Source organism: Mastigoproctus giganteus, chromosome 4 (genome assembly GCF_048544385.1).
Source record: "Mastigoproctus giganteus isolate SK-2022 chromosome 4, ASM4854438v1, whole genome shotgun sequence".
Taxonomy (NCBI): domain Eukaryota; kingdom Metazoa; phylum Arthropoda; class Arachnida; order Uropygi; family Thelyphonidae; genus Mastigoproctus; species Mastigoproctus giganteus.
Genome location: NC_143578.1, coordinates 70,070,559 through 70,093,758, shown reverse-complemented (window position 1 = coordinate 70,093,758; position 23,200 = coordinate 70,070,559). Strand labels below are relative to the sequence as shown.

At 34.8% G+C, this 23,200-nt stretch overlaps 1 protein-coding gene across 1 annotated transcript in view; it reads left to right on the top strand.

Annotated features, from left to right (window-relative positions):
• Positions 1 to 23,200, top strand: part of LOC150086821 (protein O-linked-mannose beta-1,2-N-acetylglucosaminyltransferase 1-like) — a 392,325-nt gene that overhangs the window by 73,395 nt on the left and 295,730 nt on the right. Inside the window, exons 8-10 of the mRNA XM_090371595.1 lie at positions 5,668 to 5,752; positions 13,838 to 13,964; positions 20,772 to 20,838. Of these exons, the coding sequence (XP_090227721.1) occupies positions 5,668 to 5,752; positions 13,838 to 13,964; positions 20,772 to 20,838 (279 nt within the window). The remainder of the gene's footprint in view (positions 1 to 5,667; positions 5,753 to 13,837; positions 13,965 to 20,771; positions 20,839 to 23,200) is intronic.

Genomic DNA, 23,200 nt, shown 5'->3' with positions numbered 1-23,200 from the left:
TGTCATCAATAACAATTTTTAATCTTTGGGTGTTTTTTTCCACAAAATCCCACTGATTTTGTTTTTCAGGCAAAGATCTTCATCTCATACTTTTGGCCTATTTTATTCAGTTCATTAACTGCTATCTGTAGTTCATCTTCCGGCGCCTCCGTAGCCAGGTGGGAAGGAGCAGCAGTGCGTTGCACACACTTCTTGATTAGACCGGATTCGCGCCCGTCACCACCAAATACGGAGGATGCGGAAAGGTCAGGGAATGACCACCGCATATCCCGGAGCAATATGGCCTTAGTTGCTAATGCTCCTAAAAACCAAATAACAAACAAACATAATATAGTTTGAATTTTATTCCTGTTGTTAAATGTTTGTTTCCATTCTTTAATAATTTTATTGATATAAATATTAAATAAATTTGGTGATAGTCCGCATCCTTGTTTGACTTCATTATTGGTGTTAATTGAGTCTGATAGCTGGCCATTAGAATATTTTATGCAAACTTTTGAGTTTTTATATAGGCTTTGTATTGCTTTCCACAGTTGGGTTGGGATATTTTCTTCATGTAAAATGTGCCAAAGTTTTTCCCAGTTTATATTATCATATGCTTTTCATAATCAGTAAACAGCAGAAATGTTTGTAGGTTAAATTCTCTTCTTTTCTCTAAAATGTGTTGTAATGAGAAAATGGTATCTATTGTGTACATCTTCCTTTTATTTATATATATATAAACATACAATTGTGCCCCCGTATCCGCTGATTCAGTTACCTGCGGTTAACCACGGAAAAAACACTTAACACTTACTACTCGCATGTCCAATACAGTGCTTCCCTTTATTTTTTACGGTGTTGATTTTAAATCGAATAGCTTCCCTTTGTTTTTTACAATGTTGCGTATAGTTTGGTCCCCAACATTATAATGGTTCTGTAGAGATTTAACTGATGCACTGTTTTCAAACTTTTGAACAATTTCAAATTTTTGTTTAATTTGAAAGCACAACTCTTGCTTTGTGATTTCTAAACAAAAAAAAAAAAAAAAAATCTGACATCCCTGACATAAATAACGAAACAAAATTTGTCCTTGTGCGGTGTGAAAGAACACAACAATTGAAGCGAACCACTAAATCACGCTAAACATTTGGTCTCCTTTTTTTTCTGTTTTGAGTCGTAGGTATGAAGATAACGGGGTTGCAAGATAATAGGTACACTAATCACCCAATGACGACTTATAATGCCGGTTCTTATTGCTTATTTATGACTTGCAAAATATCTGGTTATACCTATTCTAGTTATTACTTGAATTTTATGATTTTTTGGTTGATATTTTTATTTATTATTATTTTTTTTTATTTGGAGTCTTGAAGTGTCCCTGTTAATCCAATCCTGGTAAATCGAGAGTCTGCTGTACTTTATTATTTCTAAATCTCTAAAATTATTAATTTTTATTTTATATTTTATCAGAAAACAAATTTCTTATTCGGTTTTCACCGTCTTGCCACCGAGACAAAAGTTCTTTCATATTCCACGATTTCCGGTAGCACATGTTTAAAATTTCTTTGAATGGTATGTTTATTTTCTTTATTTAATTTAAAATCGCTCTGTTGCATTAATCACTTATCCTTTAAGGATAAAACTATTCATTTAATAACCTGTCACAAAGTAATTTTTTAAATGTGTTCTTACTTTCGATTCCTTCAAATTCTTCCCTCTTCAACATGCTCTCAATTTTAGCTTCATAATTTCCTTCAGAATTTTTCAAATTATCAATAGCATTGATAGTTCGAATAATTAATTTATCTGCTTTTACCATGGTGAATCTGTAAATCTTCTGAAAGGTAAGAGAGTTCCTGAAGGATGTCGATCGTTAGTGTGAAATGGTTAAGAAATTCCAGATTTAAAAGTCGATTTAATAATCTGGAATATTTAACATTCTGATTCAAAATGTTTGCACAATGCAAGATAATTCCCTTAACCTGCAATTGCCATCCGCAAGCTACAGCTGCTCATCGTAGCCCGAACACACATCCGATCTTTATAGTTTCCACATCAAGTTCTTTAGCAATCATCCTTAATTTGTGCTAGTGTTTTGAAGATTGGTGATATAATGCATACAGTTTTTTTTTTTTTTTTTAATTATTGCCTGCATGCCATTATATTTTAGAACATTTTTTACACCGTGAAAGCCTCAACAGAATTTCAAAATATGTCAACATTTCATCGTAAAGTTTATATATCAACATCTTCGTAAAGTTTATATATCTTAGTTGCCTTAATCCCCCCCACTCCCCTCTACGTTGCTACTGTCACTGGTTCTTTGAATATTGTGCAAAATGTCGGACTCACACTGATATTCAGCTATTGTGACCATGTAAACATACAGGAGAAATTTACTGGAAGGCGTGGATCACTCACTTCTCCGAAAAACATACGACATCTTGTGGAGTAAAGTGGAATCGCAACACAGGTTGACCAGAGGCTGTTATCCGTGTCGGGAATCTTCTTAATCCTCCGATATATTGACTTGTGCGACTTCTCGATATATGACTGTATAGGTTTTAGCGACACCACTAACATTGTGAAACGGTAATCCCTTTCACCCTTAATTCACGCTTTCTTTTTTTCTTTCTTTGTATGCATTGTTCCCACCTCTGGTCTTTAGACCAGAGGTGGGAACAATGCATACAAATTCTTCCACCTTTGGAAGGATTCTTCCACCAGAGGTTCCCACCGCTGGTCTTTAGACCAGAGGTGGGAACAATGTATACAAAGTTGTCTCTCATAAAGGAAACTGTTTTACATGTAATTACCAGGAGGAATTGTAAAAAAATTCGCTATAAAGAAGTTGGTTAAACAGAGGTCCGACTATAATTAAATCAAAAATGAAGCAATTTTAAAATACATAACTGATTGATTGCGCCATTAAAATGCTGGGGGATGGGTCCCACACACCCCCACTGTAGTTTCGGCTCTGGATACTCAATAATTGCATTCAGGATTTCATTTGTAAAATAAATGATCGTTTCAATAGTGGGCTCACAAATTTTCAAAAAAAAAATAACAATGGGCTCTCGCGAGCCCACTATAGTTCACCACTGTATGTTATGGTGCTCTGTCCTAAATTAGGGAATACTTTTGGTGCTCCACAGTCTATTGAAGTTTGAGAAAAACTTGAGGGAATGTTTTACATTGAAATTAAATTGGAATGTGAATTTTGTGATTGGCTAGAAATGCTTCAAATGTAAACATGACATCGTGTTTAATTTGCCAGCAAACGTAACATCTTTACGACCGATATAAAGCATGGGGTCATACAGAACTTTAAATGTTTATACCAGCAAGCAGTTAATGAAAGACCTAATGGCTGCTGTGAAACCAACCAACCAGTAACTTCAGATAACTCTGATGTTAATCACCACATCTACAAAAGTTGGAATCAAGTGACAAGTGAAACAACTGTGAATTGTTTCTGGAATGCTGGATTTAAGCATTTTCTTTTAGAGCAGAATAATAAAACATCTGAACCAAGATTTCAAATAAGGCACTTACTGATTCAAATTTAAAATATGTGCCCTATTTGAAATGTTGAATCAAAATGGTTAGTCATGCAAAGAAAGTGCAGAAGATTACAAATGTGTTGTAATTGTCTAGGGAAAAAACTGCTTGTTTAGTCCACATTGTTGATGTGGTTTTGTCTTACATGGCAGTAAATGCAATTTAAGCAAAGTTGTTGATTTGCGAGACAGTGACCAAAATGAATCTAACTGACTAGAAATGATGCTGCTAATATACTCAGAACAATTAGAAATTTAATGGCAGTTGTTGATACTAACAATAAAGAATTTGAAATGATTTTTGCTTTTCAAAATCTGGTACTAAATATGTTCAAAGAAGAATAGATGATTATATTATTTAAATACCATATACAGTAGAAAGCAACCACTGTAGTGCAACAAGAACTGTTGCCTTTCTCTTGACATTTTGGTCTCATCCAGGAAATGCACTTTGATAGTCTTTGAAATACCTGTACATGGAATGTAGCATTGACTCCTCTCCCCTTCAGATACAAATTCCTTGTGAATCAAACAGCTTTTATCAAAAAACATGATCAGCATCATTTTGATCTTGGACTTCTGTAAGAGAAACACTTTTTGGGCCTTGGTGATGATTTTGAAGCTCACTGCATGCTCTGATTCTTTGGTTTGTATTGAAACACCCAACACTCATCTCCAGTGACAATACAGTCAAGGAAATTAGGATTGTCTTGACAGATCTGGATGAAGTCTTTGCATGATGACACTCTTTGTTGCTTTTGCTCGTCCATGAGGCTGTGCTGCACAAATTTTGCACAGACCTTCCTTTTCCCTAAACCCTTAAGAAGTTGGAAGTTGCCACTTTTTTTTTGGATCATCTCAAAAATCCTCACGTTCATCTTTGAACTGCTGACCATTCAGACACACTGATACAACTTATGTTTCATTGCCATAAACAGTTTTTAACATTCCATGTGTTTCTATTGCAGATTTTCCCAGTTTAAAGCAAACCTTGATATTCATTCATTGCTCCATTGTTTTGTGACACAGTTCATTGCCCCATTGTTTTTTGAAAAAAATCATAACATGGAACGATAATGCTGCTAACGAATCTGGTTGTTACTTGCAACTTGTGAACCTAATGGACAATCTCTTTACTACCATCTGTTGGAGAAAGTTTGAACTGCAACATACCCTTCCATTTATTTTCAAACTCATTGAACACGACCACAACAGCACATGTCCAGGAACTTTATTGCCAGACCTTGTTTAATAACCATCATACATTATTTCATGTGTTTCTGGTAAAAGTTTTAAACAGGCATTTAGTAAATTGAAAATAATAAAAGCCTGCAAAAAAGTTCTATACAGCAAACCAGATTAAATGATCTCACTATTGAACATGAAAAGCTGTGATCATAAAGAACTAATTAGTGATTTTTTGCAAATAGAAAGGCAAGGGAGATGAATTTTTAAGAACCAAATTTATAAATTGACCTAATAACATCATAGATTATCAAATAGCTTATTTTGATGTGCCAGCTATTTTCGAAATAGTTTTTTTATAGTTTAGATTTGCTTAATGTACATTATAAATAATATTTTTATGTTCAGTATCGGTGTTAATAAATGGAGAGGAGGGGGGATTATTTGATGGTCTTTGCAAAGGGGCCTAAAAATTCTAGTTGTTCCACTGTTTATAGTAATACATTTTTATTTTATTATTATTTATTCAGTATTATCTTATATTTCTGAAATAAACTGGTTTATTTTGCATTATTTTTATTATCTTTGATTGGTATTAACAAAAAGTGTTGTTTGTAGTAATGTTTTGTACATTCTCTAGGTATATGAGAATTGTTCCCCCTTTTTTTTATACTGTGATCTGTTACCCTGTAACTTTTGATGTTATTTTGCAGTCTTTCTGAATGAATATGTACCAATGAATATGACCCTGTACTGTATAATGCATTATTAAATGATGATAATTTATTAATTAATGTGAAGGCTTCATTATGGCAATTTATTTGTTCTACTGATATTGAATATGAATTAATTTTTCGTTAAAAATTATACATTTAGGGTTTTGTACAATGTCTAAAATATTTTTATAAATAAAAAACAAATAATCCTAAAAATATTTTAGAATCAACAGCATTAGAAACTCTTCTTTTAACTCTGAGGCCTGGTGATATAGTTATTCTTCTCACATTTGATGAACCCACCAGAAAGTAAGTTTATCATGGAAAAAATATATTGATTTATTATTTTTTGCAATTATCCAATGTAACAAAGCATAATTATGTTTTATTTTAATGGATTGCTTTAGGATTTTGTTGCAGAAAAGTTGGAATCTCCAAATATAGTACTATATTAGCATTTGTGAAACCTAGTGTCGTGTTAGCTTAATGTCTCTGAAGATTGCATTAAATTAAATTATCACTGTTAATGCATGGCGAAAACGTAGTGTAAAATCATTGTTTTTCGAATAACTCTTAATAGCCATTGAGTTATTCGAATAATATAAAGATTAATAACCTTTATGTTATTCAAATATAAATATACAGATTAATAATCTAACCTTTATGTAAACTAAAATCTTGGAAAAGCAGAAAGTGGTGAAAACATTGTACCTAATAGTAGTCAGGTTTGAAAGTCCCTAATTTTGATTATGAACTTGCTAGATAAGGCAGTGTCTAAGGAATAGCAGTTGCCTTTGCTGCCTTATGCCTTAGCTGAATGATTGTTTTTGACTGCACAATTTCTTTTGTAAAATGCACAAATTTGTCTGTATGGTTCACATGATTATACAATAAAAATGGAAAAAAAAAACAAAAAAAAAAAAAAAAAAAACCATTTCATTATCAAGGTCATTGAAGTAGCATTTGACCTTGAAATTTTTCTAAAAACTTCAACATGTGCATGCTGGGTTTCAATTTGGGAAAGCCGGAATAATTATTTATTTAAGACTGAAATGGAATTGTGAAAAGAATCAGAAATACAAGGGTGATCAAAAAGTTCAGGGGGACTGAACTAATATTTTGGAAATGAAGCTTACTGGATATTTGGGTGATTCTCCTTTGAAGTAGTTTCTTTGACACTGAATACACTGAATCCAAAGGGTTGGATTTAGTGTTATAGGTTTTTTTTTTTTTTTTTTGGTATTACTAATAGTTCCTGTGTAGCATTCTGAATAATTTCCATGATCATTGCAAATCTGTGACTTTTAAAACGGGCTTTATGCTGGTTGGGGAGGGGAATCAAAGATCTAAATGTAGTGAGTAATGGCAGATGGAAACCACAGTAATAGAAATTTGTGATCATTGAGGATGCAAGGCACAAGCATTAGCTGAAATGGGTTGCATTCCCAAATCTTGTATTAAAACTGATTGATAAACATTGAGCACTCCTGCTAGATCACAAGCAATTAAATCATTGGTTTTTGAAGTTCATCTTTGGTAGAGAACTTCTTTTAACTTTGCAGACTACGGAAAGATCTTTGAACAACACATCTCTGATTTTAATATTTTGTTGTGCCCTTTTCCCTCCTTTGAAACAATTTGATGTTGATTCACTGCTCAGTAAAATCGCTCATTTTTAAATGTAATGAAACACATGAAACACCTCCTATTCAAAACACTAATTCAGACTAAATGAAGAGAAATGGGCAATTCATGAATCATCATGTCTAGATGAGCCAAATATGATATGACAACTAAAATGCTGTAATTTCAAGATACACAATTAGTTCCCAAACTTTTTGATCACAACTCACATTACAAAAATAATGAATAATTCGTTTATGCTTCAACTTCATGAAAACTGTGCAAATTTCATTATTTTGCAATGCAGTGCACTACATTATTCATGTAGAGTAGGAATGTCTCTATAATGATTTATAACTTAATGTCAGATAGGATAATGAAGGTATGGTAAACTTCAGTTGCCCTGAATAACAAGCTGCGTGAAATAAAACCTGAACCACAGTTATGGGTTTCCAGTTTTTCTGTAAACAGAAAGGAAGAAGTCATCCTGGCTAGAGCCCGGATCGGGCACAGTCAGCTCACCCATATTTTTCTTCTTACAGGAAATGATCCTCCGCAGTGTATGCACTGCAACTCTGTTCTCACAATAAAGCACATACTCGTTGAATGTACCTTATACACTGATGCCCGAAAAGCTTCATACAGTAATCTTCAACAACCTTTGACACTCCAACAGTTCATAGGTAATAATGCAAATCTCCCGGAATTTTTCCGCTTCTTAAAACGCATAAATCTGTATAATTCTTTCTAACTGTTTTTACAGACACCGTGAAATCCTCATCTCGTTTATAGGCGCAATATGGCCTAAGTAGCCCTTGCGCCAGAAATAACCATACCAATACCAAATACTTCAGTTGCCACTTCAGCTGATCTCTTAATTTTCCTAGACCTTGTTGCAGTAGCATACCCTGATTACTGCCATTAACCACCTTGGCAAACTTTGTATAACCTGAAAACTTAGACATTAATCCTGATATATCTTCATCAGTATCGTTAATAAATATTGTAACAATGGGCTCAACGCAATGAACCCTACGGGGACTCCACCAATAACATTAGTGGAGTGCACCTAGTTGAAGAAGAACAGTGCCCATTGATAATCTCTGTCTTCTCCCACTCAGCCATCCTTTTATCCATAGCAGTATAGCAATAACTTGTCCCTAATGTTAGTGCTCTACTTTGTACAGCAGTCTTTCATCAAAAACTTTTCCCTTGTTATTACTGCATCATAGTATCCAATCAGATTGGTCAGACAAGATTGCCCCTTAACAAATTATTGCTGTGATTGCTATATAACTGGATTCCTGCCAAGATGGTACTACATTACTTTAACCAGTGACTCCATTATTTTTCCTTGAACAAGTCAAGCTTACAGGTCTCTTATTATTCACTCTACCCTTTGATCCTCCTTTGCGAAATGGGGAGACATTCACACATTTCCAATCCATAGGGATCTCCCTGAATCCAAAGATGCTCTTATAATTACAGCTAAAGGTTTGCTTACCTCTTTTGCTGTCTCTCTTAATATAATTGTATAGATCCCATCTATATAATTACAGTGAAACTTCCCTTTAACGGACAGCCATGGGGAACGAAAATGTGTCCGTTAGAGAGAAGTGTCCGCTAACAAGAAGTCTGAGGGAGAAAAAAAAAAAAGAAAGAAAGAAAAATCGTTAAACGTTTAATGTAAAATTAAATTAAATTATATACAGATTTTGCACAATATTTTTGTAAATAATATACATACAATTGTGCTATGCATATTATGACTTTATCTTAAGAAAAATACATACAGTAATCACTTATTTTCTTCTGCACCTTCTTCCGGCTGATAATTTTGTTTTCAACATTTGTTTGGAGTGAAGAAATCATTGAAAGTCTTTCAGTATCTTCTTCAGCGGCGAAAAACATTTTTAAACGATTGATTTGTATGAGCGCTTCTTCCATTTTAATCGGTGGTTCGTCGTTAATATGTTCTTCGACAGAATGACCTCCTTCCATTTCTTCATCCTCATGAGGAACTTCTTGAAAAATATCGATGATAATGTTGTTGATATCTAGAGCACCATCTTCTGTAGTGAGGTTTGAGTCTATATCTTTGTAGCCAGGGTTACTTGTAGCGGAAGTATCGTACATTATCAATAGATGTTGAAGTTCTTGTTCTTCTTGGTGCTCCACATTGGTGTTCACAACTTCAATTTTTGCGTTTGAGAAGCCAGACTTTACAAAACAGTTCACAACAGTTTGTTTTCTAATTGCGTTTACTGAAGAGGAAATCCATTGAATCGCATCTAGGATGCTGATTTTCTTTGCAAGGTCACTCGCACATGTTACATCGTTCGTGTTTGCAATGAGATGTCTTAAAACACATTTTCTGTAGTGAAGTTTAAAATTTTTTATTATCCCTTGATCCAAGGGCTGACACTCTGCAGATGTGTTTGGTGGCAAAAAAATGATTTGAATGTTGAACAATTCAATGTGCGGGTGAGATCCAGCATTATCCATGAAAAGAATAATTTTTCTGTTTTGACGAATCATGTTTTGGTTAAAGTGACTTATCCATTTGCTCATGGTATCTCGTGTCATCCACGCTTTTTTATTAGACTTCCAGTCAACATTCAAAAGATTCAACTTCATGCCCTTGAAACGAGGATTTTGTGGTTTTCCTATAACAAGAGGTTGTTCAAAGTCTCCCAGCATCTTTGTACAATAGTACAGTCAAGCGTTCCTTAGAAATTTTTCTGCCTTGGCACTTTTCGTTTTTTAGACTCATTGTTTTTTCAGGAAGAGCTTTAAAAAAACAACCCTGTTTCGTCACAGTTGTAAATATCCTTAGCTTCAAAATCACGACATAAATCTTCCAATTTGACGGTCCACTCTGTTACAACCCCAGTATCAACAGATCCACCTTCACCACTTACGGTTTTCCAAGAAATTTTATACCGAGTTTTGAACTTGTCTAGCCATCCCACAGAAACTTTGAACTCATTTACTCCCATAGATTTCACAATCTCCAAAGCCTTTTCCCTAATAATAGGCCCATTAATGGGAATTTTTTTAGCACGTGCGCGACAAATTTGAAGTCCAACAGTTTTCGGGAATGATTTTTGAACCTGATCATTTCCGTGTTATCAAAATTGTTCGAGCAGTTCATTTTTTCCTTTAGGATGTCGCTTACCTGCGTCCTCCCGATTTTGAATTTTGCAGCGAGATTGCGAACACTATTTTTTTGCCGATCATACGCATTAATGAGTTCGACTTTATCTTTTAAAGTTAAATGTTTACGAGAAGACATTGTGCACTTCACACAACACTGAACAAAACTGAAAACTGAAAGTGAAAAGATGAAAGGCCGACCATATTCTCCTCCCCCCCCCTGCACACACCGAATTCATCAGAAGTTTTACACGTGCCTTAAAATTCTTGAAAAAGGGTTTAGAACCACGGCGTAAATCTTGATAAAATTCAGAGAATCGGAAATAGAAAATAAACACACGATCGAGGCAATACGTGGAAGAAACGTTCCTAGAAAAAGTACCGTGAGCTCGCCCGCTGTACGTTTTGGGGAGATTAAATTAAGTGCTAATCTAAACGAAACAGTGCAGATTGCCTGTCCGCGTCCGTTACAGAGAATGTCCGCTAGACAGAAGCTGCAAACACGTTAAAACCAATGGAGGTGAGTTGGGGAATTTGAAAATGTCCGTTGTAGAGAGATGTCCGTTAACGAGAGGTGTCCGTTAGGAGAAGTTTCACTGTATATTAAGATTAAGTAAATAAGTAAATTATTAAGGTTATTGGGGTGCCTTATTTACTTTTAGTTACAACAGTTTCTCTTTCACTTTCCTGTCAGTTATCACAAAAAAATTTAGCTCTCAGTTAAAATTGTGTGTGTGTGTGTGTGTGTGTGTGTGTGTGTGTGTGTGTGTGTGTGTGTGTGTGTGTGTGTGTGTGTGTGTGTGTGTGAATGTTGCCAAATATCTATTCAATTTGTTATCAGAGTTTTGATAACTGTTAATCAAAGACTTTTGATAACTTTTGATAATCGCATTGGTCCACTAGATATGAATTGTATAACTGTTCATGATCCTGTTGAACAGGATCATGAACAGTTATACAATTCATATCTAGTGGACCAATGCAATTCATTCCTTTTCTTCTAACATAAGTAAAAAAGTCTTTGCTACTTTTGTTTTTGGTCTTTGGCAGAGACCTCTCATAATCTGCCTTTGCTTACCTAACACTTTTTTGACTTGACTGTGGGCTAGTTTATACTTACTGTAGGTTTCTGTATCCCTTGTTAATTTTTATACATACCATGCATATTTCTTCTTTGCTATTAGTCTCATCACTTCAGTTTCTTTATCCCCTGATGAGTTTTGTACATACCTTGTATTTTTCTTTTCTGCTACCAATCTCATCACTTCATCTGATATTCATTTAGGACTTAAGTCTTGAAGAGTTGGTATATAAAGCCTAGTGGTTCCTATGATTACTTCTCTGATATGTCAAGCCATTCCAAATTTCACTGAAATTGGAAAATAGAAATCCAGCAATTATTTTTTCTGTTTTTTTATGCATATATCTGCTATCCATATACTGTATGTTATTCAAGGGGTGTTTGAAAAGTTTGTGTCCTGATATGAATTTAACCATCTTTTGAGGAGTCTGATGGCATGTTGATTTACAACATTGGAGTCATTTGGAGTCGATGCACTTTTGCCACCAATGCCGCAATGTGTTGATTCTAGCTGCAAAGAAAGAAGCTTTCTCTTGGGCCTCCAGGAATGCATGTCATTTGGAAAATGGATGCCAGCCAGCTATTTTCACCTATTTTCTAATCAAATTAGAAAATATTTGAAAGTTGGTTGTTGCTAGATCCGGTGAATTGAAGGATGGTCCAAGATTTCAAAGCTGCACTCATGCAGTGCACCCATGATACTGACAGACTTGTGAGCCATTGTGTTGTGTAAAACAAGACTCTACTGAGTTTTCCCTCAGCATTTGTCTTTGTTTTCAAGAAATGCCTCACCAGGTCTGCATAATATGTTCCTATGACTGTCTGGCCTTTCTGAAGGAGGGAGAGATGACATGGTTTGGACTGCTCCTTTGTCCATCACTTTCAGCCAGAAAAGACCTATGTCTCATTCATGGTCATATACCTTACAAGGAAATTTGCTGGATCTTCTTGAAAATAATGTCAATGTTCCCTTGACTTAACTGTTGTGTGCTTTTTTGATCTGCTCATAGCGAGAACCAACCTATTATCTCATGGTACACACATGCAGATGAGATGCTCAAGATGCTGGCAATGTATCAAACAGTAACCTGCAACATCCATCACTCCAGTGATGGATATTGCAGGTTATCTTCCAAGCTCTCCCTCCCTCATATAATTTCTTCTGCACTTCTTAATCATGGAATAGGAAGGGGCATCCTCCCCAGTGTTGTTACCATAACCTCACTGTTTTATCACTCATATCTAGGTCATGCACATATGGAGTGATGGAATTAGTCACTTTTTTCCCAAATATTTTATGACTACACAATGACTGATTTTATCCACCTTTTCTCATTCACACTATTTTGTTTACTTCAGGACCTGTAATTATAAAAAAGACATTGAAACTGCATGACACTTGGTGGGCTACTATTTGAAGTGTTATACATGAAGTACAGATTTAACACTTTACCACTACCCTTTCATACTCAGTCCAAGAACTTATCAAACCTCCCTCATAAGCTGAAGAACAAGATATTATGTTTTTGTTGGCTTGCTCTGTTTGGAGGAATGAAAAATTCTCCATTTTTGCATAAAAGCATTACTTTTTTGCTCATTTTTTAATTATAAATTATGAATTATTACTATTTGCTGACCCACCAGGAATGTAACATACTATATACATTAACTAACAGGTGCTTCCATAGCCAGGTGAGCAGAAGCAGCAGTGCGTAGCATGCGCTTCTTGATTAGACCGGGGTTCGAGCCCATGACTACCAAATACGGAGGATGCAGAAAGGTCAGGTAATGACCACAGCATATCCCCGGAGCAATATGGCCTTAGTTGCTAATGCTCCTAAATACCAAATAACAACAACATTAAATAACTTGTTAAATATTAATGCTGACTTTTAGTTATTATAAATTTTTATAGATGTAAATATGTAGTTGTTAGTGATTAGAAATGTGCTTCTCCAAAATTGCCCGACCACTAGTTTTACTTTTCTAAGATCTGATAAATTTTAAAATCTGGTATCTCTGATTTCGCAAGGGTAGGCAGATTTATTGTATTTATAAAAAATAGTTTTTATGACCTCTGTAACTGACATGGATTTAATTTAAAAATTGAAATAATTATATTTTATGATACTATTGTTTTTATTTTTTGAACTTATAAAATTTCTCAGAATGAATTTGAATGAATAAATTTGCCATTAACCCAAATTTGGGTCACAACCCATATTTTGGGGGATACAAGCATAACATTTACAGAACAGGTTTCATCTCCTAATTAAGGTGGGTCACTATGCTCAAGGCTGCTAATGTGCTGTAAAACTCCAAATAACAAGCAAATCTTGTAATTCAGCAGTGGATTTCTGCAAAAATAAACAGAATTACTTCTAATATGAAAATTGAAGGGCATCAATGAGTTTATCTGGTTTTTATTTAAAGCCAAATTTTGTATCCCAGTGTTAAATGTTTTAAGACCTGAAAATTTATTAAACCCATTGTAATTGCATGTGGCGAAGTGTAAATTATGCTTTGTTTTCCAGGTTATCAAGAGTTGCCCGGCTATTATTGCATGAATTAGGAAGTGCACTCATACAAAATTTAAGTTACAGAGGTAGCTGGTACCTAGTATCTCAGAAAGGATTAACAGGATTTTCTCCATTTGAGGAGGTAGTAGTTTTTTAACAGAATGTAGATAATTTGTTTAATTTATATATGTACACATTTTACACTATATTGCATTGATATTGTTAGAATATTTTGGAAAGTGCCAACAAATCAATATGTTTACTTGTTGAGACTATCCTGTCTCCTCTGCAGCTAATGCATTTGAAGGATGTGAAAATTTGTAAGAAATAAATAAATGTCCTCACATTTATTCATTTTATCTTATATATTTTTATAAATTTTTAAAATTTTATAAAATTTGGAAAAGTTTATAAATTTTTGTGCTATCTGCAGGGAAGAGAAGCTAGTTTCAACAAGCCAATGTCTTTTTGTCATTCTATCAATATTAGTGCATCATAGAGTAAAATACATATTTTCTATTTTTTGCATCATCAACCGTCACCTCCATATTTTATATTGTATAGTTCATTTTGTTAGCTAAATTTCACCTAGACAAAGATTAATGCTACCAAATTCTTATTTTATAAGGTACTAATTTTAATTCATAAGAATGTAATATTTATTATATCTCATCTTATAAAAGTCTGATTAAAAATTTTCAGTTTACAAATGTGACTATATTATAAAAAAAAAGAAAAAAAAGTGAGGTCCTTTTTTGCTGCCAATAATAGTTGAATGTATAAGGAGGTTTCAAAGATTGGATTTGTCTTAAACAGTATTCCTTTGTTCTGCAATCATTATTCTTTTGTGGGTTCTATGGAGTATGTACATCAATGTGTGTATTTGTAGGTCACTTCAAATAATGTCTTCCAGTTTATGTTCTATCTCATATTTATGCTTACAAGTAATAAACACACATTATAATAGATGGTAGTATGAATAGCTTTGAAAATCATAGGAGAAAATCATGCACATTAGCCTCAGTTGTGTGATTTTAACTTATAAAAGCTGAAACCTGAATAAATTGGCAATTTTTTTTGGCAATGATTTGATTTTTGACAATTTTATACTTACAGGTGTCAAAATAAGAAAACATTGATATTTAAAAACATTTATATACAAAGTTAGTTTTTATAAACTTCAAATTTCCACATAAAAATTGCTCTGTTTAGCCCCTGCACATTCAGAGACCACTCTGATGAAAGGGTTAAACTTCAAAAAAGCCTCTGAATTCTTCAAAACACCAAGGTTGTTTCTAATTACTTCAGTGCCAAAGTGAAATCCACCTTTTGCATTATTTAAATTTTATATAATCAAAAGACACTAGATTGTTTGTTTCATTGGTCTTCGCTTATTAAAATTGAAACTTGGACACAACTCATGATAATTCCATTCCATAATAGAATTTTAATGCATTGGAAGTGATTGATTGCATGTTTTATAATAGTTTATATGAAGGTACCCTCACATTCATAAGGCTATATTGTTTTAGGAAGTTAAGTCTAATTTGTATAGCGAGTTCATCATTAAATAGCTGATTGCAGATGTATCCATTTATGACTTAATTAGTTATATGTATCATAAACTTGAGGAAGCTGGGTTAGTACTTGCATTAGAAATGCCTCAATCATGTGACCATGGTGGGCAGAAGTCATGTTTGCTTCATTATCATCTTCAAAGAAGTAAGGGCCAATAATTCTTTAGCACTTTGTTATGGTTTGTGGTTTAGTATGTTTTGCTTATTAATAAATCTGAAAAAAGATGACAAAAATTTAACATAATCATAATCTTTCAATGTGTGCACCACCTTAATTTTATATGGATGGAAATTTGTTTTTATGCAAAAATACATCATAAACACCTGTCTGAAATGTTAAAAAAAAACCCAGAATGGCATGGACTCTGTTTGAGGGCAGTCTTGATAGTTTTTTTTTTTTTAAATTTCCCAGAGACTTCTTTAGTGTCAAACCAGTTTCCTCAAAGTTCTTAATCTATGTTTTAATAACATGAGTAAACATTATTATTACAGTTAGTATAAACTAACTGTAATAATATACAGTTAGTTTATACTAACTGTAATAATAGTGTAATAGTGTAACTAATAATACAGTATTAGTCCTTGATTATTATGGTTGACATTGAAATTGGTGGCAAAATAAGCATCCAGTGGCCATAATAGTGCATACTGTTTGGGCCAGGCACCACCACCAGTGGTTTCTCACATATGTGCCATAAGTATTGTGAAGAAATACAGTACCACTGTAAAAGCCAGAAAATGTATTGAGTTGGGTTCTGTTATTGTATTCTGGCTTTTGACCTTAGGGTTCCAGGTGGGACCAAATGCCTACACACACTGCTAGGAGGTAACCGGGCTGCCATTATTCTCTGGCTGGTTTCTGCCGGGATTGCCTGAGCTTCCTGGACGGAGGCCAAATTAAAAAAAGTAGAGTGTGGGGGAAGTACTTAATTGGTTATGAATACATAATTTTAAATCAAAGGCTGTATACATGGTCTTTTGACCTTGAGAATTGGTGCATATGGGCCTTGGCCGTGGAGGCATGCATAGGATAAAGCCGTTATTATATGTATGTATGTGGGAGGAGTACAGAGTGTACACAAATAAAAAGGGATGAAAGTAAGTGTGAGGGGAGGTGCCTCTGTAGCCAGGTGGGCAGGAGCAGCAGTGCGTAGCACACGCTTCTTGATTAGACCGGGGTTCGAGCCCGTGACCACCAAATACGGAGGATATGGAAAGGTCAGGGAATTGACCACCGCATATCCCCCCAGAGCAATATGGCCTTAGTTGCTGATGCTCCTAAAAACCAAATAACAGCAAGTGTGAGGGGATGTTGATGAAACCATCCCCCTGGTTATTAGTTCCACCAGGAGAAAAAGGCAAGGGGAACCCAAGGTAGAGGGAGGAAAAGACACCTAATGAGGATGCTGGGTGAAGTCTCCAATCAGTATTGGAGTGGTTTAAGGCCACTGAATCCTACCCAGTCCTCATACTGGGTTAGCAACACCCTACCCAGATTATCAGTCATGAATTCCTACTGAGCCATGTGGCTGAGTTAGCAAAGTCATCCTATCCAGCATATACTGGATTGGCAGCTCCAACACTGACAGGGGCCACGGTTTTGCAGTTCTACCCTGGGAGACCCAGGGTTAGCTTGTTCAATTGATAATCCAATTAGGTTAGATTTGGCCATAATCCTTTTTATAATATGCTTTAGTGATGAATGCATGTTGCACACTGATTTAATGCTATGATGTTAACTACACAACATGCATAGCCGAATTACTCTACTGCAGGTTTTATAATTGCCCATTTCTGTACTGCACCTGATAATATACAAGGTTGAGGTGAGAATTCTGTACTGGCCTATGTAATGTTCCAGTATTATTCTCTTCAAGCCATGCAATTGCAGTTCTTGCTTTGTGACGGTGTGTTGTCATGTTGAAAGGGCTGCTTCCATGAAACTGCCACAGTGTAGGCCATACATGTTTCTATGCACTGCAACCAGTGAAGCCACTCAATACCAAAAGAAGTGCACCCAGACCATGACACCTCCCAATTTCACTATTGGGACAATTCACTTTGTGTTATCTAGTTATCCTCCATGCATAAACACGGAGCAGAAGTGTGTAGCACACACTTCTTGATTAGACCGGGGTTTGAGCCCGTCACCACCAAATACGGAGGATGCGGAAAGGTCAGGGAATGACCACCGCATATTCCCAGAGCAATATGGCCTTAGTTGCTAATGCTCCTAAAAACCAAAATAACAAACAACAACAAACAAACAAACATGCATAAACACATCCATCAGTTTGGAAGAGAATGTGGTATAGCTCATCACTTCACAGTGTTGATTTCCATTAATCTGCAGTCCAGTAATCTGCACCATTTTACTGCACTGTGTCAGTAAAATGGTGTGCGTTATTTGTTTTTGTTATCAAAAGCTTGTGTGCTAAAGCTGTCTTCATATCTTGGAAACATTTATTGGTTTTGCTGTTGACCGCATACAGCTTCAGACTTGGATTCTGTAAAGTCTGAGAGAAAGATAAGTTAGCCATCTGCTGTCAGTCAGTATTTTATGGCAATCTTATTATTTTTTGGGCTAAGTGTCACCTTTGGACTTGCATTTCTTCACCACATTGCCAACTGTTAAGTTTGGAAATGTTTAATTCCCAAGCAGTCATATGCATAAACATTTTATGCCACACAATTGCTTGTTAGTCCATGTTACATCTAAAAGTAATCTCACTAAAAGCGAGATTGATAGTCTGATATCATGTGGATTGGCTGCTGATCATCTTTATTGGCCAAAATATTCTTTCATAGTTTTTCACAAGTTGCTGCAGTCAGAGCAGTGTCCTATGGTGTGTGTATTTCATTTGGGAGTCCAAATGAAATGTAGACATATCCAGCAGGGGAAAGACTGGTTTAGACTAGATATGTTCTTTTGACTGCACATGCTAAATGCATATTCAGGAGCAGCATAGCACACACACAAACATCATATTCAACCCCAGGGGCTCACATCTGGTGAGAATGGGCTTGGCACACCTAGGGTACCGAGCTGGATATCATCATTCTTCTCTTTCTTGGTGATTTGGTGATTCCTTTCTACTTCTCTCTCTCTCTCTCTCTCTCTCTCTCTCTCTCTCTCTCTCTCTCTCTCTCTCTCTCTCTCTCAGGGTAACTTGGAAATTTTTTTTTGCCTGGTGCAGCATAAGCCTCAGGCTTCCTTGCACCATATGACTAATAATAATAATATGAAGTGTGTATAACGTAACATGGATTCTTGGTGAATCAGGTGCATATGATAGATTAGTCCATATCAGTGCATTATGTTGTAATGCATTTTCTTATTACTTTCAGGTGAAATTTTTCATTGCATAATTTGTTTGAATGAATATGTCTGGCAAACAACAATTTAGAAGTGGTGAAGATAATATAATAACAGTTGTTATTACCCTGTGCACCTGCCATGGCCAGGTTAAGAACAGTATGCCATGATCACTTGCATTATCAGAAGTTGAGTGCAACATGTGTAACCAGGTGCCTTTCAAACAGCCAGAGAAAAGCAGTTGCCCATATTTTTTGTGTATTTTGTCTAATTAACTTTATTTTTCCAATGAACTTTGTAAATTAACCAGTTTCCAGTTGAGGTGAAAGAACGAGAGAGCATGATAATAATGGTCTAGTTTATTCATAACAAGAAAACATGGATGGCAGTCATTAAGGAGAGATAATTTTCGTGTAGATTTTTTTTTTTTTTGTGTACAGGCATCATTCACCCGTAATAGCATGCAATAACAGTACTATGAGTTGGTGCTGGTGGCACCAGCTGTATGCTAGCTAAATTTTGTGCTCCTATAAAGCTGATTAATAAAGAAGGTTTTAGGGCAGTGTTGCTCAGAAAGAAGTTGTTTCAGATAAAATAAGTGTTGGTGAGTGATAGGCTAAGATTTGGGACCTAAGGGTGGTTTCATTTTCCAACTGAATGTTTTTCAAATGGCTACCATGTACTATTATTATCCTTGAGTATAGAAAAGCATAGGAAATTTCAAGATTGATAAATTTTTTAAGGGACTATAATCAGTCTCTAGGACTTAACAGGACAGTGGTGCTACTGGATAGCTTTGCTGTAGAGGTTTCCAGGATACCAATTTGATAGTTAAAAATATTCATTTGTTGCTGAGTTATTAATTTTTTGTAAATTTCAAGGTCAGATTAATTCTACTGAGTCAGCCATTTGAACTTCTCCTTCATAAGTTAAAAGAACTACAACAGTGCCAGCTGCTTGTTCAGTGGTAACTAGGAAATTGGCATAAATTGCATAATATTGTTTATTAATTTCCATTTCTACAATAGATAACACATAGACTTTAAGAGTAGCAGTGGTGTCATATTGATTTTGACATGTAGCACGTGTAAGAAGCTGATTACTTGGCTTTTTAAATCACATATGTGATTTAAAAAGCAGGCACTTGAGTAATAAACCTTGTGGTAACTTTGGGTAAAAAATGTTAGCATGCTTCACTGAAAGTGGTGAAGTATACTAACACACACACACACACACACACACACACACACACACACACACACACACACACACACACACACACACACACACATTTTGTTACTGGATTTCTGTCAGATTCACCTACAGTGATTTTGCATACTTTTGTAACAAGCAAAATATAAATATAAACATTTTCTTATTTTATTTGACAACCAATATATAAATGCATGCTGAAATTGGCTTGTAGTTGTGTTAAAAGTATGGAAAAGTTTTTTTGTTATTTTTTATTATGTTTTTATATGATTATGCTGCTATTGTCTTCATCAAATGATAAGAAGGAAATAGCAACATAACCTAGGAGTTTACAAAACATAGACTTTAAGAGTAGCAGGGGTGTCATATTGATTTTGACATGTAGCACGTGTAAGAAGCTAATTACTTGGCTATTTGACAAGTAATTAAATTATGGGATGAATTTCTTAAGAAAAAATGGAATTAAATGATATGTAAAGGGCAGTTAAAACAGTAAAACATGCAAAGGACATATTTCAATATAAATTTTTCAAGTATATCTCTTTTTTGATATATGGAAGGAAATGTTAGGATTCATTTTACTGTGTGGAATGAACCAAAGTAATTTAGCCAGGCTTGTCCTTAATTATATCATTTTATTTAATGATTTCTTTTTATTATGCTATACATCTGTTCTTTCCTGATTTCTTCTTTTTTTTTTTTTTTTTTTTTTGCATGATTACTAATTTTAAACCCACAGAATTGTTAAAAGTTGTTAGCATAACGTCTGTTGTTTGATATGAGTCAAACCAGCTAATAACCACATTCTTCTTGTTTTTTTTTTTTTTTTAAATATCTGAAACAGCTGCATTTGGTAGAAGCCAGTGGATGGTCACAGCATCATGATGTCCGCTTTTGTGCTCCACTTCAAAGTAAGCCCAATTCATCTAACCCACTAGTGCTTTTCACTTTTCGCCTTGCATACTTTTCTGCTGTAAGCTGTAATTAACTCCATCACTGTAACTGCTTAGTTGCTAATATTTTCATGCATTTTAAAAAATAGTTTAATTTCCTTTACTAATGTAACCAAGTCTCTTTTAAAAAGCTAATGTATTTAGTCATATCATTTATTCTTCTAAAACCATTAAAATGCTGTATGTTATATTCTTAATTGTACTTCTGACTTAAAAACCGTGTACTTCTGACTTAAAAACCACTTCATTTTTGGAATTTTTTAGAGTCCATATATGCTATAAGATGGTTAATTTCCAGGATCAGTTATAGTTTGCTGATGTGGCCTATATTCGTTTGTTCAAGACCAAATATTATTTAATTGAGTTTATATAATTGATTAATCATAGGGCAAATGTAGTCTTTTAAACTCTGCAAAAGCATAAATTAATATGTTCTGATAATTTATTACTAGTTAAAATCTTGCATTACCAACCGACTTATTACTATATTCTGTTAATTAATTCATGTTATTGTTGAAATTCCCATGTTATCGAGACTGCTGTCTTTTTTTAGAATAAATCAGAATAAATCCACAATGATACCCCTGTCGTTTACACTAGTTTGATCAATTAGTACTATGCCTAGAAAACTAGCTTATCACAAGACAAATTGTGTTTTCAATAAATATTGTACAAAGCTTTGCAAATGTGTAAATAAATTGCCAAAATAATCACAAAACTATTTACTTCATACTTAATTACTGTAATTATACATGGTATGACCATGAATTTTGTGTGCTTTGCCAGAAGTTCCTCACATATCGATATCAGTTCAGTGATACTAATATAAATCTCATGGGTGTGCCCATACAGTACATTAAGCAGTACATTAGAAAGCAATATGGGTAATGGATTGGAACCCTTCTGTGTTCTCGACTGCACACCTGAATTTCCTGAAATGGTCTATAGTATATCAAATACTATAATATAGTTATTCAAAGATAGAAGACAATAAGTGACACTGTAACAGAAAAAGAAAAGAAAAGCTCTGTATGGGATCATAAATTCCTGAAATGTATTTGACAAGGGATACAAGCAGAGGATACAGAAACATCTCTCAGTACATTAAAAATAGGGAGTTGCATAGCCCTAGGTTCAATGGCAGGGAAGGTTCACATAAGCCCAGTATTGTAATCACTAATGCAAAAATATGTTGAGAGTAGTATTATGCTCAGTGTTCATGGACTTTAGAACAGTAACAGAAGGTGCTATGGGATGACAAATCGCTCTACATGATGTTTTGTTCTGATGGACATGTGCAGCTCTGGAGATTGTGGAAAGCACTTCTTGTTGGAGTGTATTGTCTTGACTATGAAGTGTGTGGTGGAGGCATTCCGATGGTATAAGGCTGGTTTCAGACTTGATATGTTGGTAGTCGTGCTTGAAACCATGGAAGTCATGGCTTACTTGGATATTTTGGACAGTCATGCACTACCAACAAATTGGTCCTGTATCTGTGGACAGTGGCATTTGAAAATTTGATCTGGCTGATTTAGAGCCACATCTCAATCCTGTTGAACACCTGTAGATTGAATTGGAGCTCAAGATTAGGCAGTGGCTAAAACAGCCTTCTTCCAAAACCAGCTTTAGCAGCTGTTTTGCAGGAGGAATGGAGGCAAATTTTCTGGCCAACTCCTGTGGGAAGTTGATAGAAAGAATGTCCAAGAGATTTTGGAGCCGTCACACAGGCTAAATATGGTCACCTTAACGCATAGAGTTTTTGAATTAAACATTCTTTTTGCAAATAACTCTGTGTGTGTGTGTGTGTGTGCGCGCGTGCACACACACACACACACACACACACATGCACGTCTGTCCAAATACTTTTTGGTCACAATGTATATGCAAAACAGTTTTTCTATCCATAATAATATTGCAGACATGTGCTAACTTTAATTGTGATTGAATCCTTCTGTATTGAAGTTTAGCTAAGAGAATCCATCGTAGCTTAATTTCTGCTATCAATAAATAAACATCTTAAATGAATGCTACAGAGAAACTGCTGTACTTTTTTTTATAACAAGGGTTATTACCACCTATTTCCACAAAAATACATCCATCAATTTAGTAAAAAAAAAAAAAAATTGAAATGTAATGTGTCAGAGAAAGTGGACAGTGAAGCTTTTACTCCCAATCTTGACTGTTATTTGCCTGTACAAGGCAACCTCAGCTGTGCTAATAAGTGATTGTAAAGAAAGTACTGGAATATCTATAAATGATATACTGATACTGTGTTGTAGAATGTAAGCTTATTTTTAGAGGTTGAATCTTTTTCTGATTT